Source organism: Lepidochelys kempii, chromosome 11 (assembly GCF_965140265.1).
Source record: "Lepidochelys kempii isolate rLepKem1 chromosome 11, rLepKem1.hap2, whole genome shotgun sequence".
Taxonomy (NCBI): Eukaryota; Metazoa; Chordata; order Testudines; family Cheloniidae; genus Lepidochelys; species Lepidochelys kempii.
Genome location: NC_133266.1, coordinates 11,283,648 through 11,296,577, shown reverse-complemented (window position 1 = coordinate 11,296,577; position 12,930 = coordinate 11,283,648). Strand labels below are relative to the sequence as shown.

Below are 12,930 nucleotides of genomic sequence, written 5' to 3'. Positions count from 1 at the left end.
CTATCGTCCAAAGCCATCATGCAGGCTTTATTTATGCAACTAAGAGCTGAAGGAGTGAGCCCCTAATTGAGAAACAGTTGCTCCATGCTTAAGGTTGAAGTTTAAAAAGCCTATTATATAAGCCTGTTTGCACACATCCTATCCCAACCCATGGTAGAATTTTTTCAGGGAAGTTTTTTAAAAAATCAGAAGAGGATATTTAAACTCTGCATGTTGAAAGAAAATCTCTGTTGTTGAAACTTTACAATTTTTCATTACTGGTGGGGGATGCTACTTATAGGCCCGATTCAATGTCCATTGAAATGAATGGGAGGCTTTCTACTGAGTTCAGTGTACGTTGAATCAAGCCTTATTGCTTCTTTGTAGCTTGGCCTACAAATCTAGGCAGGAAGGATGGTCTTGTGATTAGGGTGCTAGATTGGAACTCAAGAGACCCTAGTTCAATTCCCTCCTCTGTTACAGACTTCTTGTGTGACCCTGGACAGGTTAATTATTCCCTCTGTGCCCAGTTCCCCATCTGTAAAACTCCTCACAATGCCACTCTGAGATAAAATCATAATTCTTTTTACTTGCCTTCTGGTTTTTGAGCCTTTTAGGTACACACGTTTTCAAGTTTTTTCTCTGCAACCATATAAACTTGCTTCTTTAGTGGCATGACTCCAGGAGCAGGAGCTTTAAGGAAGCACAAAACATTCTGAGACTGTCAATAAAATTGTGAGAGTTACCAACACTAACTTTAATAAACAATCTATCAAATGTATAGCATAGATCTAACTAGCTGTAACAATTACAAAACAAAAGAGGTCAAAATTGAGGATGAGTGGGCTCTGTGGATCAGGTGGGGAAATAACAATTAATGAGGGAGTAGGTAGCAGAATTAATTTGTTTGATCTAATGTATTTTTGCATGTGTGTCCCCATTTGCAGATAAACCTGATCCCCCAGCCGGAAAACCCTGTGCCTCGGACATACAAAGTTCTTCCCTCACTCTCTCTTGGTATGGCTCTTCTTACGATGGCGGAAGCGCTGTGCAGTCCTACACTGTGGAAACCTGGAACTCAGTGGATAACAAATGGACAGATCTTACTACTTGCCGTAGCACTTCTTACAATGTCAAGTCCCTGCTGGCTGACAGGGAGTACAAATTCCGGGTGCGAGCTGCTAACGTGTATGGCATAAGTGAGCCCAGCCAAGAATCAGAACTGGTAAAAGTAGGAGAGAAACAAGAAGGTTAGTCCTTACTGAGAAAAATGATTAAACTCTATTAGATAATGGCCCAGGATTTTTCAAGGTAGGTACAGCCAATTGCCAATATACATTTGCATACTGGTGATTTATGAGTGTCAATTCCTGAACTATATGACTGCTCATGCTTGATGTGAGGCATTTTTATGCTTCCATTGAATATCTGAGCAGATCAATTTTTGTGTCTTCCTAACTTGGAAAATCTGGGCCAATATTTTTCTGTCTGTTTTATGAATGCAATGAATTTTGTGTCAACTGCATTTGTTTATGTATGTTTATCTATATTTGTTAGCAAAAAGAAAAGGAGTACTTGTGGCACCTAGAGACGAACCAATTTATTCGTCTCTAAGGTGCCACAAGTACTCCTTTTCTTTTTGCGAATACAGACTAACACGGCTGTTACTCTGCAACCATTTGTTAACAAGTTTCTGTAGCTCAGGATACTTGTAGTGAGATATGGAACATTTCACCCAAGAGTTATGGGTTCAGATTTAATTCTATTTGAGAATGCTGGTTAGTGACTTTTGGAAAATGAATCGGTGGCCTCTGTCTACTTTGTAATGGAAACATCACCAAAAACATCACCACAATTAACACCAGCTGGTACATTTGTTGGCAGCCTCAGTGGAGAAGCTAAGGGCAAGGAAGCTAGATTAACCTCTCATACCTAGAGACTTCAGATCCAAAGCGTGTTAGTGAGTCAGCGTGGGAGATTTTGTGCCACAGTTGCCCATGAGGTGCCTGATCAGCAGCCAGAAGACTTCAGTCTCCAGCGCTGTGCTGTCAAACTGGCACCTTATATGAGTAGCCAATTTTTTAAAGAATTTTTGAGCCAGTTACCATTCTAGAATATTTTATTCCTGTTTTATGTGCTCTTGGGGATATTTTCCGCCACCATTCAACTTTTTTCCCTTGACCATTTATCAGCAGAGAAGTTTCAAAGAGAAGAACTGAAGCATCCTGACACTTACACTGAACAAAAGCCATATGTTCAAAAAACAGAAAAACTCAGAAACAAGCATTGTATGCACACACATAGTGTACAATATGGAGGACCTCTTTTAGGTGCTTGCAGGGCACTGAAAAGTCCAGAATTGGAAAATAAAGGAGAACAAATTATTTTTCCGTATTTCCTACTGCCTGTTTTTGGGATTTGGATTATGTGTTTCACTTCTCTCTTCCTGTTTTGAAGTACATTATATATGCAGTGCTTTGTGTTCTTACCTGGTTCAAATAAAGTCAGAGAGAGTTTGTAATATTATCTTTTAGTGAGAGATGGGGTCAAAATAACAGCACAGTGGTGCAGCACTGTAAGACCTTCCACAGCTTTTTGGCAAATATTTCCATGCAGAAGTAATTTGTTCTCTTGCTTGAGCAGCTAAATTGGCGCTATATGCATGTATTTACTTTCTCTCATTATTTAAAAGAAAATCTGAAAGGTTGATATAAATCAAGGATCAATTTTCTCTCCAAGGGAAGAATGTAGTAAGAGTGACCATAAATTTGTGTAAAAGCTGGACAGTGCTGGCTGTTGATAACAAAAATTCCCTGTGTTGGAATGCCTCCTCTCTTTGCTTGCTGGAAGAACACACTTAGGTTTGGAAACTGTCAGACTGTTCCTTTGCTTTTGTATTTCCAAAAGTTATCGCTGGTTGTGATGGGTGGAAACAACGTATTTTTTTTAATTGAAGAGAGAAGATTTTGTTATGTCTTTACAATCCCTAGCACAATGGGGCTGGAGCACCTAGCAGGTACTGCAATACAAATAACAAATGATAACAATAAGATGGGTTGAGTAAAAAACCCACTGTACAAAGATAACTCCTTGTATCAGGGAGACAGTGTAGATTAGTGATTTCAGCAGGAGACTGGAAGCCAGGACTCCAGGGTTCTGTATGTGACGCTACAACTGACTTGCACAAATTACTTAAGGCCTAATTTTCAGTAATACTGAACCCAAACAATTCCAATGGAAGTCAGTGGGAAATGCGGGTGTTCAACACACCTGAAAATCAGGACTTCTTACATTCTCATCACTGTAAATTCCTGGCCAAGTAACTAAGGCTATGCCTTCATTGCCCAAAAAGATGTGTGTCGGAGGTTTACATGAGATAATTAACATTCATTAGTTATCTCACTGTAGAATACTAGAGGAGACAAGATACTGATAGTTTTTACTGCATTGTAACTAGGGTGTGGCAAATACTATACCATCCACCTAGTTGATCTTGCCTGGATGTGTTCCGGTAAAAACTACAGAGCCTTGTCTCCACTAGGATTTTAGAGTGAGATGGCTAATGCACATTAATAATCTCACTGTAAAAACACAGCTTTTTGGGTATGAAGACATAGCTTTAGCCTCAGTTTGCCCATCTCTAAAAAGAGGCATAATGCCTCCCTCACAGAGATGTTGAGGTCCCATGGTGTTGGTGAAGCACTTGGAGATCCTCCAATGGAAAGTGCTTTAGCAGTGCAAAGTATTATTATTATGAGAGTGAAATGAGCAGGTTGCCATATATTCACCATCAGTCCAGAATCAACATTGTTAAAGTAATATAATAAGTCATAAAGAAGCAAAGTATGCATGGCCAGCTTTGGTGTTCAGTTGGTAACACTGGTTTCCAGCTGAAGAAGACATTAGCTTAGCTTCACTGAGTTCAACCATGGGGGAGATGTACCTTTTTACTAATTTAGGACTTCCACCCGTGGACCACAAGTCTTATTTGTCCAAGTCTTTGATGCAGTGATGTGCATGTTGCGTATACAGCAAGTCTAGCCTTGGGACATTTGGCAGACGCAGTTATTGGCAAAGAGGACGGGATCTGCTCCTTCATGCAGCCCTTAAAAGGGGAGGAAAATGTGACCTGCTCAATGTAATTGTGATTTCCATAGCAGAAAATCTGAGCACAGCTCCCACAGAGTGGGGGAGGGCAATCTTCCCTTGCTTCCCTGCTACAGTGGCAGAGTGCAGACCAGTCTGTCTCTGCTGCAGATATGTAAATATCACAAACACAGCAGGGAGAGGGGGTGATGGGGTTTCTGTTGATTGGCTAAGTCCACTCAACTTGTCTGGCTACCAGTTTGCAGACTCATCACCATCTATTGGGTGTTGAGGGGGTCAAATTCATCTCTATTGTCACATAAAGATGTCTATGTAACATAACTGTATAATCTTATTACTGTGTACCTTGCCCTCCTTCCTTCGCCCATCCCTACTATTTTATTACCAGGCACTGAGTCTAGCTTTAATTGTAAAGAACCTAGAATGTATTGGGGCTCTGTATAAATAGTGTAAATCCATTGGCACAAAGAGGTTAAGTCACATGGTTAGGAGTGCACAAACTCAGTGGCAGAGTCAGATAATCAGGTCCAGCAGTTTGGAGGGGGAGCTGCCTTGGTAGTTGTGAAACATTGCAACTCACTGATCCTCAGGCCACTGAGAACCAGCATAGTCCTAAGGAGCAATTTGAAGCAGTAACTTAGAGCAGCTCTAAATTTTGCTGACTCTAACACCCGCCCTCCAACCCCAACAGCCATTATGGCTGTCATGGATTGCTGAAGCACCTCAGCTTTATGGCTCCACCCCGTTTTCCTTGATCACCCCCACTGCAAAATAGAGAATGACACAGGGCCAGTTATGCTGACTCATCACCACTGGAGGATTCCCCCACGTGAGAATCTTCAGCTGACTTCAGTTGTGTTACTTTATTTGTAAGGATTTGTGCCTGCAAACAGTTGCACATTTGGAATTGAGGTTTTATTGAAACAGTTGGGCCTAAATGACTAGGCAATTCATTTCAGATAAGCACCAATAAATGTGGGTGCTTATCTGAACTATCCAAAGCTCTAGGTTTGCAAAATTGGCAGGACAGCTTCAAAGAACAGCCTTTCTCAGAGGTTTTTGCTTTGTTTTTTGACACTTTCAGGTTTGGATGTGAGAGTAAGAAATGTATTTTCCCTATACACAGGCATTGTACAGTTAGGAGCTTTATGGGCTTAATAATTTTAATTGTTTTATTTTTCCCTTCCTCTGAAGCATTCTGATGGCAGCCTATTAAATAATCCAGTGATCCGATTCCTTACATTTTATGTGCCTAGTAGACATATAAACCAGCTGCTTTCTCTTCAAAGGATATTCTACACTGATGACAACAGAAGTGCCTGGCTTCTGCTACCAGATTTAAATTTAGTACATTGAGATTGAACAGATTTTTACTTTATATTTAGTATGCAAACCCTGTTAGCTGGCTGCCTTTTGGTCCCTAACCATCACATTAACTGTTTACCCAAAAGATCTTAATTCAAGGACTAAGATAGCCTTCTCTAAGCATATACATCCTATGCAGACAGGAGTTAATCATCTCAATTTATCTTTCTTCTCTCCCCCCGCCCCCACGCTTTTTTATAGAACCTAAAGATGAAGCTGAGCTATCCGATGATGGTAAGAAGTTCATAATTTCATCAGAGAAAATGAATCTCTACATCTTTAATACATGTAGTATGATTTTTTTTTAATAACAGTTCTTAATCCTCACTTACAGAAGAGAAAGAAACAGAGGTCGACTATCGGACAGTTACTATAAATACAGAACAAAAAGTTGCGGAGTTCTACAATATTGAAGAAAGATTGGGATCGTAAGTAGACCATTAGGTTTCTTGTTTCAGCCCTTGGAATGCTGTGTTCCTAAGGCTATAAAGAGCTAGGAGGATGCATTCTTAAACATGTATGATATGGGACGTTACCTTCTTAGCCTTCTAGCTGGGCTGCTTGTGTGCAGTAAAAAAATAGATTCTAAAGGAGTCTGGTTTTATCTCCATAAAAGCTCTTCATTCCCGTTAATTGACACTTCAAAATAGGCATCACATGTGCTTCTGGTGAGGAGAATGAAGCCCATAAATGCTAGATGATTCGTTTTTTATTCTCTGCTCTGAAATCTATCTGGAAGGCAGAAACCCACTGTGCACTTACAGCTCCATTATATCCATTGGTGCCAATGAGATGAAACCCTACTCCCTGGTGGTAGGGTAGATTCTCTGTTGACAGTGGTCGTAATCCCCAAAGCAAAAGCATTAATAGTATTGCTCATTAAAGGTCAATGATTAAGTTGGCTGTATGTGTCAGTACTCAGGCTTGTGGGTGTCCAAATCGTATGACAGGGCACACTTTGAAGGACTTGTTTTGCTGTTGGCAATCAAGGCCGTAAGGTTCTACCTCAGTATATTCTTCTCTGTAACAAAACTAGCCATCTCTTGTTGTGTTTTCCACTTGTAAGGGTTATGGTTAAGGTGGAATTGTAAGTAAGCTCACATTAGCAATTGTAGCCTGAAGTAATGCTGGAGCCCGTAGAACAGAGGTTTTCAAACTGTGAGACATGCCCCACTGGGGGGGCATGGAGGAACATTCGTGGGGGACGAGTGGCGATGCCAGGCGATGCAGGACCTGGGCCAGCCCCCACTTCGGGCAGGGAGAGAGCACAACCTCTGCCCCGCTGCCCTAGAAGTCTATTCTTTCTATGCATGTATGTGTAACTGTAATGGATGCTAATGGGAGTAATGTGCATCAGAGGGTGAAGACTCTCTCTAATTAGGGAGCATTGAACTGCCACAGGATTTTAGATACATTAGTGTGTATAGGTGTTTAGCTTGTAGTATCAGTGTCTACAGGCACAGGTGCTTATTTTTTTTATTGTGTCTGGTGATACACACCAGTCTAGCTAAGGTCAGAATTGAGCCTTCTGGGCAGATCCTCAGCTCTTTCAGATCAGCATAGCTCCCTTGACTTTAACAGAGCCACAGCCATATACACTATGTGAAGATCTCGCCTTTTGAATGTAATGTTCGTCAAGATGATTTTGCAAATTAGTATGCCCAGTTCAGTCTTGAACAGCACTTGGACTAATGGTGTGATCATGTATTTTCAGTGCAAGATTTGAGTTAACCACTCTGAAAAAGTTTTTAGTTAAGTTTTGTTTTTAGTCTTATTAGGCCATAAAATATTAAAACCATTTCATGGAAATAGTTATATATTTTCAGGGGGAAATTTGGACAAGTCTTTAAACTTGTTGAGAAGAAAACTGGAAAAGTTTGGGCAGGAAAATTTTTCAAAGCATATTCAGCTAAGGATAAAGAAAATATAAGGCAGGAAATCGGCATCATGAACTGTCTACATCATCCAAAACTTGTCCAGTGTGTAGATGCCTTTGAAGAAAAAGCCAACATCGTCATGGTCTTGGAAATGTGAGTATAACCCTTAAGAGCACATTTTAGTTTATTGGTGCCCAGCATGTGAAGATTTCCTGATACCCTGACAGATCATTAAAAATAACTTGTCCTTTTTGTATAAAATATTATCTAGTGATGAGTGACTCTTAAAAAAGGCCAGATTTTTTGTTCTGGTCACATAAATTATCCAAATTTTGTCTAAGTGTTTATCAAAGATGTTTAAGCATCTTTGGCCAAATTATTCCTAATGTATCTCCATTGATTTCAACACAATCTGGCTAAAAATTTTGTGAGCACAGTCATGAGATTTCTGTTGCATCCTGTATCTGGTTCAGTTGGTAATATTGAAGGAAGGGTACTTTTCTGGTGTTTCTTCTCTCTGCTTCCAGATGGAATGTGGAAACATAGAGGAATGTGAAAATCAAAAATAACAATTGGAGAGAAAAATTTAACCAAGTATTTCAGAATCTTCAGGTCCAGATTGGTTCTAAAAATGAGAAAAGGGTTGGGGATGAGATTGTTACTATTTATTTGGTTTGGCAATCTCTAAACATGCATTAGATAAAGTACTACCAATTCTTTATTGAAATACTGGTCAGTCATTTTTCATGGATGATGGAATGGCTGTGGAGAATAAATCAATAAATTATAGACAAGAAAGATGTGATTCAGAATGCAAACACCAAAGCCAAATTCTAACAGAATAGTTGAACTTTTATGAAAAATTCTACTCAGCACATTTATAGTCATGTCTGTTAGAGGAGCAAAAAAATGAACTACAGTATTCAACCATTGTTAGAAGGAAAATTTATTTTTTGTCGAAGGTGAGGTCCTCTGTCTGCACCCTTAAGAGAGCCTTGTGGGTCTCCTTGGCAGAGAAGATACAAAACTTGTTTATTTAACTTGTCGCAACCATCACAGTAGTACCTATAGAAAAATCTAGACAGATGATAAATAGAGACACAATTCTAAAGTGAGTTTAATGTATGCAGACAAGATCGTATAGGTCTTCCTGGCTGTCTAGCACCCAGACTGGCTCAAAACAACCTGAGCTGCCTCTAATGTCACTTCCTAACTCATGGCCCAGACTTAGCAATTAAAGAAGGGACTGATGATGCCTGTTTAGTTTCCTTAACTTCCACCCCACGACTCTCAATCCCTGCATCAAAGCTACCATCCTTCACTCCACGGACAGCTAATCAGGACCACATTCAAAGACCATCTATGCTGATTCCTGGTTGTTGAACAAAGCAATGGTGCCCCATCTTCGCACCCTCACCAGGCCTATATACACTGTTCACTTTGTGCTCCCAGCCCACACCATCACTGAAAGTGGTAGACAAGCAACATAAGAATCACAGTACAGAGCAACATGATGGTGTTATAACTATGTGATAGCTATTTAATCTATCTTGCCATCAGCCACCATAGTTAGTATGTAGATCATAGTACATATTCTTTCACTTTTGCAGAAGACAGGGCTCAGAAGGTGTCCCTGTGCTGGAACTTCTTTCGAGACGGGAATCTGTATAATACAATGCAGCTTGGAATGGAATGTTCAGACTCCACAAGCAATGGGAGCATGCATGACCAAAATGACCGTTGCATAGTTTATCGGTGCACCTGTTTAATGTGAACGCCATATTTGTAGCAGCAGCAGCAGGAAAGAAAATCAACTCTTGATCTCTGTTGATGTTTTTCCCAAAAGGATAGGTCAATTGCTGTGGTCCAGCACAGCTGCTTCCCAGTGTGGTGCGTAAAAAGGGAAAGCAAGGAAATTTTATTGCTGGCTTGATCTTCCTAGCAAAATACAGCTTGCTTTAAGCAAAGAGACCGTACCTCTACTTGTCTTAGTTACTGCATGTTCAGACCATGTGAAAGCTATTGTTTGCACAAGCATATTTCAGAGATTGAATCCTTGTTATGCAACATGGGTGCTTAAATATAAGATGGTGCATTTATTTTTGGATTTAAAACTTGAGCAAGTTAGTGATGGTTGGAGGAGAAAAAGTCCGACTTAGTTTGGAATTGGGAGCTGGCAGGCCTCATGGAAAACAGAGGCAAATGTATAAAGGGTTCTGGATAGCCTGTGTCTCTACACAACATTAATTTTCCCCTCCACCAAACCACCCGCTATTTTAAAAGATAAGATGCATTTAAATACCACAGAGTTTAGTTATTGTAGTCTGTGTTTAGGCATGATTTTAGGTTTTAAGCTAGTTTATTATTTTCCACATCAGAGTTTACGAGCCAGAGTTTTAGAAGATCTCAACAGCCAAGCAGTTCCTATTGTTCTCATTGGGGTATAAAAATGTAGCCAGATTTTCAAAAGGGTTCATCTCCCATTTGTCCACTCCAACGAAGTGGCCAGATTTTCAACGGTGCTCAGCATTTAGCAGCTCCCATTGTTCTCTATAGGAGCTGCTATATATTGAGCACTTTTGGAACCTTAATTGCAGTGGCTTGATGGGAGATAACCTATAAACACACAAAGGTCCATTGCCAGTCCCAGAGTCTCATTCCAGGCAATTTTCCTCAGCCCACCCTGGGCTACTGCTCCCAGGGGATTTTCCACTTTGCTTCTCTATCACTCCTCCATCAGAGCATCCTGCAGGATTCTTCCTTGCCCGTTTTGCTGAGTACCACCTCCCAGCACTTTCTCCCTGGAGACCCTTTTTCCCCAGCAGGTTCCTACTGCTACCTCTCCCAGGGGACTCCCTGCTACTCCTGATCCCCCTTGCTTACTGAAAACCTGGATCTTCATAGCCCCAGGTGCTGCCATGACCTCTTAATTGGCCAAACTGGGAGCACCTGTTCTACCACAAGGGCGCTGGACCTGTTTCATTTCAAGGGGGTCACCCTGAGACATGAGCTCTTCTAAAAAATCTGATCAAGTGTAGAGCCAAATTCTGTTTTTGTATGCCATTCCCATTGATATTGTACATCCAAGAAGATAGTTTGTTTCTATATGAATATGATTGAAGACTGAAAGCCATTTACATTGAATTTAGAAATAATAGTGACAATCTGACCCACTTGCCATACAGCCAGAATCCAGCCACTTGAAACCAACCAGAGTGGAAGAACTTACCGTGTGTGTGTGTGTGTGTCTTGTGTTTGCAGAGACTTTATATATTAGGTCTCTGAGTCGATCCCCCAAAATTCCAGTGCAGGATTGTTCCCTATAATAAAATGTCTAGTGCTTTATACCCTCTTGTTTTACATGTCTCCAAAGATTTCCATTAGAAGCTTTGTCCATTATCTTATCCTCACTACCAGGAGGATTGGTTTTTCCTGATATTCAGCCTAAATTTTTCCTTTTAATTTCTTCCCAAAGTGTCTGGTTATTTCCCTTTGTACCATGCTGAATAATTCCTATCTCTCCTTGGTGTATACCCTATGCAAATAATTTGGGTGGTTTAAACCTCCATAGTTACCATCGCTTTCCTTAGCCAAGATATAGCTATTATGTTCTTTTGATTGGTTCTCATAAATCAATTCCTCCAGCTCCTTAAATCATTTTGGTTGCTTTTCTCTGAAAACCTTCCAATTTGTCAACAGTTTGTTACCTGGCTTGGAGATCCAGTGACAAGCAAATCTCAGGCAATTTGATTTCCAATATAGAAGTAATCCTGTCTCTGTAGACATTCCGGTGTCCTGTGAATTGCTGTGAAAGTTGAGGAGTAAGTGCCTTCAGATTCTTTCACTTGCCCCATAAAGCAAATTTATGTTTGCATAGACTGTAATAAACCTGAGATTATTAAAGTGCAAATGAATCCCCATTCATTTGGTATGAATGAATTGTCACAAATCAGCAAGCCTATGCATTTGGCTTGGGTATATGTCAAAATGTAGTGAATATAAGATTTCACACAAGGAAGGTCCAAAATAGATTACTTACATGACCATAGTGTCTCTCTGGGCACAACCTTAAAATAACAGGTGGCTAAAGACTGCAATTGCTGTGAGATACATCCAGAAGAATATGCTTCTCGAAAGCCTGAGCCAAAGCCTGTTGAAATCAATGGAAAGACTCCCACTGACTTGATCAGCCCTTAGATGATTATACTATTGTTCTAAATGCATGAAGAAAAAACATATTCCCTCTGCCAATGCATGGTACCTGAGTTACACTTGATCAATCCACCACCTCAAAGAACCTTTAAAAACACATCCAGAAAAAGAAACAACTCTGCTTTTCTAGTATAATATAAACTGCAGGAAATAAATGAAACACCAAGAATCTAGGAAATGCAAGCACAGTTTATCTTAATGACATTATCAGAATAGCCAGAGGAATGAGGGCCGAGAACAGCATGCACGTACATCGACATGTAACACGCCTAAAAGGATATACTAGAGATAATGGCATAGACTCTTCAAAGGCAGAGCCAAGAAGAATGGCATTTATAGTACAAAAAAAGAATTGTTCAGATTAGTCATTAGGTCTGTTTTAAGCAGTCACTGAAGTATATTTCACTTGAAGGTTTTTGTCCTTTCTTTTTAATTTATAAGGTCCTTTGTTGGGAATCCTCTTTTAACTCAAATAACATGGTTGTCTCTGACAAGAAGCTGCCTGCGTTCTCCTCTGCATTTCTTGTAAAGTACAAGGATTATATTTATTTTGGAACTGCAAAGTGCTCAAAGCACATACTTTCTGAGAACAGATGCTTTCATAAACATCTCTGCACTGGTTGCTAACATATTGAACTCATAAACTATTAGAACCAAGAAACTTCAATTTCAGATATGTTTATCTGAAACTCTAGCCATTGTTTTAGCCTTACATAGTAATCCATGTAATTATTTGAGTTTGTCAAGCATATGCTGTCCTTATTGTTTCCATGTTTAATTCTCCAATACCTTTTAGTAGAAAACTGCAGTAGCTACTCTAATTATATATTTTCTGAAACCTTATAGTTAAAGCAACAAAAGGAGTACAGAGCTCCAGATGTTTCTATTTCAATTTAATACATGAGGGACTTAGAATTTCTTACCATGTATCTGACAATTTATAAACATTGAAAGGCTGCTTTTCAATTATGTTTTCCTTCTGTAACTGAAATGTGCAATTACATTTGGCAGTGAGTGTAAATGTTGCCAAATATTAAGCCATATAAAGAGTTTGCCATATTTCATTTAGAAGAGATTTACAAGTGCCAGGGTGCTTTTTCACCATTCCCTCCCTTGTTCATGTGTCACCCACAGCATAAATACAAAGTATGTCCCATCTTTGGACATTAGTCAAAGAACAAGTTGAGTAATTTACTAAGTATCAAAAACAACTAATATTTTGTTTGTTTGATCCAAGGGGATCACAAGCAGATGTCAGAGTGTCACAACCACCTTGTCCTTCTGTTATTGCTAAATGCAATGGGGGCTGGGGGCGTCCCAGCTAAGATCCTGTCTACATGGGCTGGGACTGGTAACGAAAACGGGGTCTCAGTATGGAAAAGGTTGAGAT

The 12,930-nt window shown here is 39.9% G+C and overlaps 1 protein-coding gene across 7 annotated transcripts in view; it reads left to right on the top strand.

Moving 5' to 3' along the window:
• The window catches only part of MYLK (myosin light chain kinase), a 324,299-nt gene that overhangs the window by 280,334 nt on the left and 31,035 nt on the right, over positions 1-12,930 (top strand). For all 7 annotated transcript variants that reach the window (XM_073305128.1, XM_073305127.1, XM_073305130.1 and 4 more), the window contains 4 exons: positions 927-1,229; positions 5,653-5,685; positions 5,786-5,879; positions 7,278-7,481. In XM_073305128.1, coding sequence (XP_073161229.1) covers positions 927-1,229; positions 5,653-5,685; positions 5,786-5,879; positions 7,278-7,481 — 634 coding nt within the window. The remainder of the gene's footprint in view (positions 1-926; positions 1,230-5,652; positions 5,686-5,785; positions 5,880-7,277; positions 7,482-12,930) is intronic.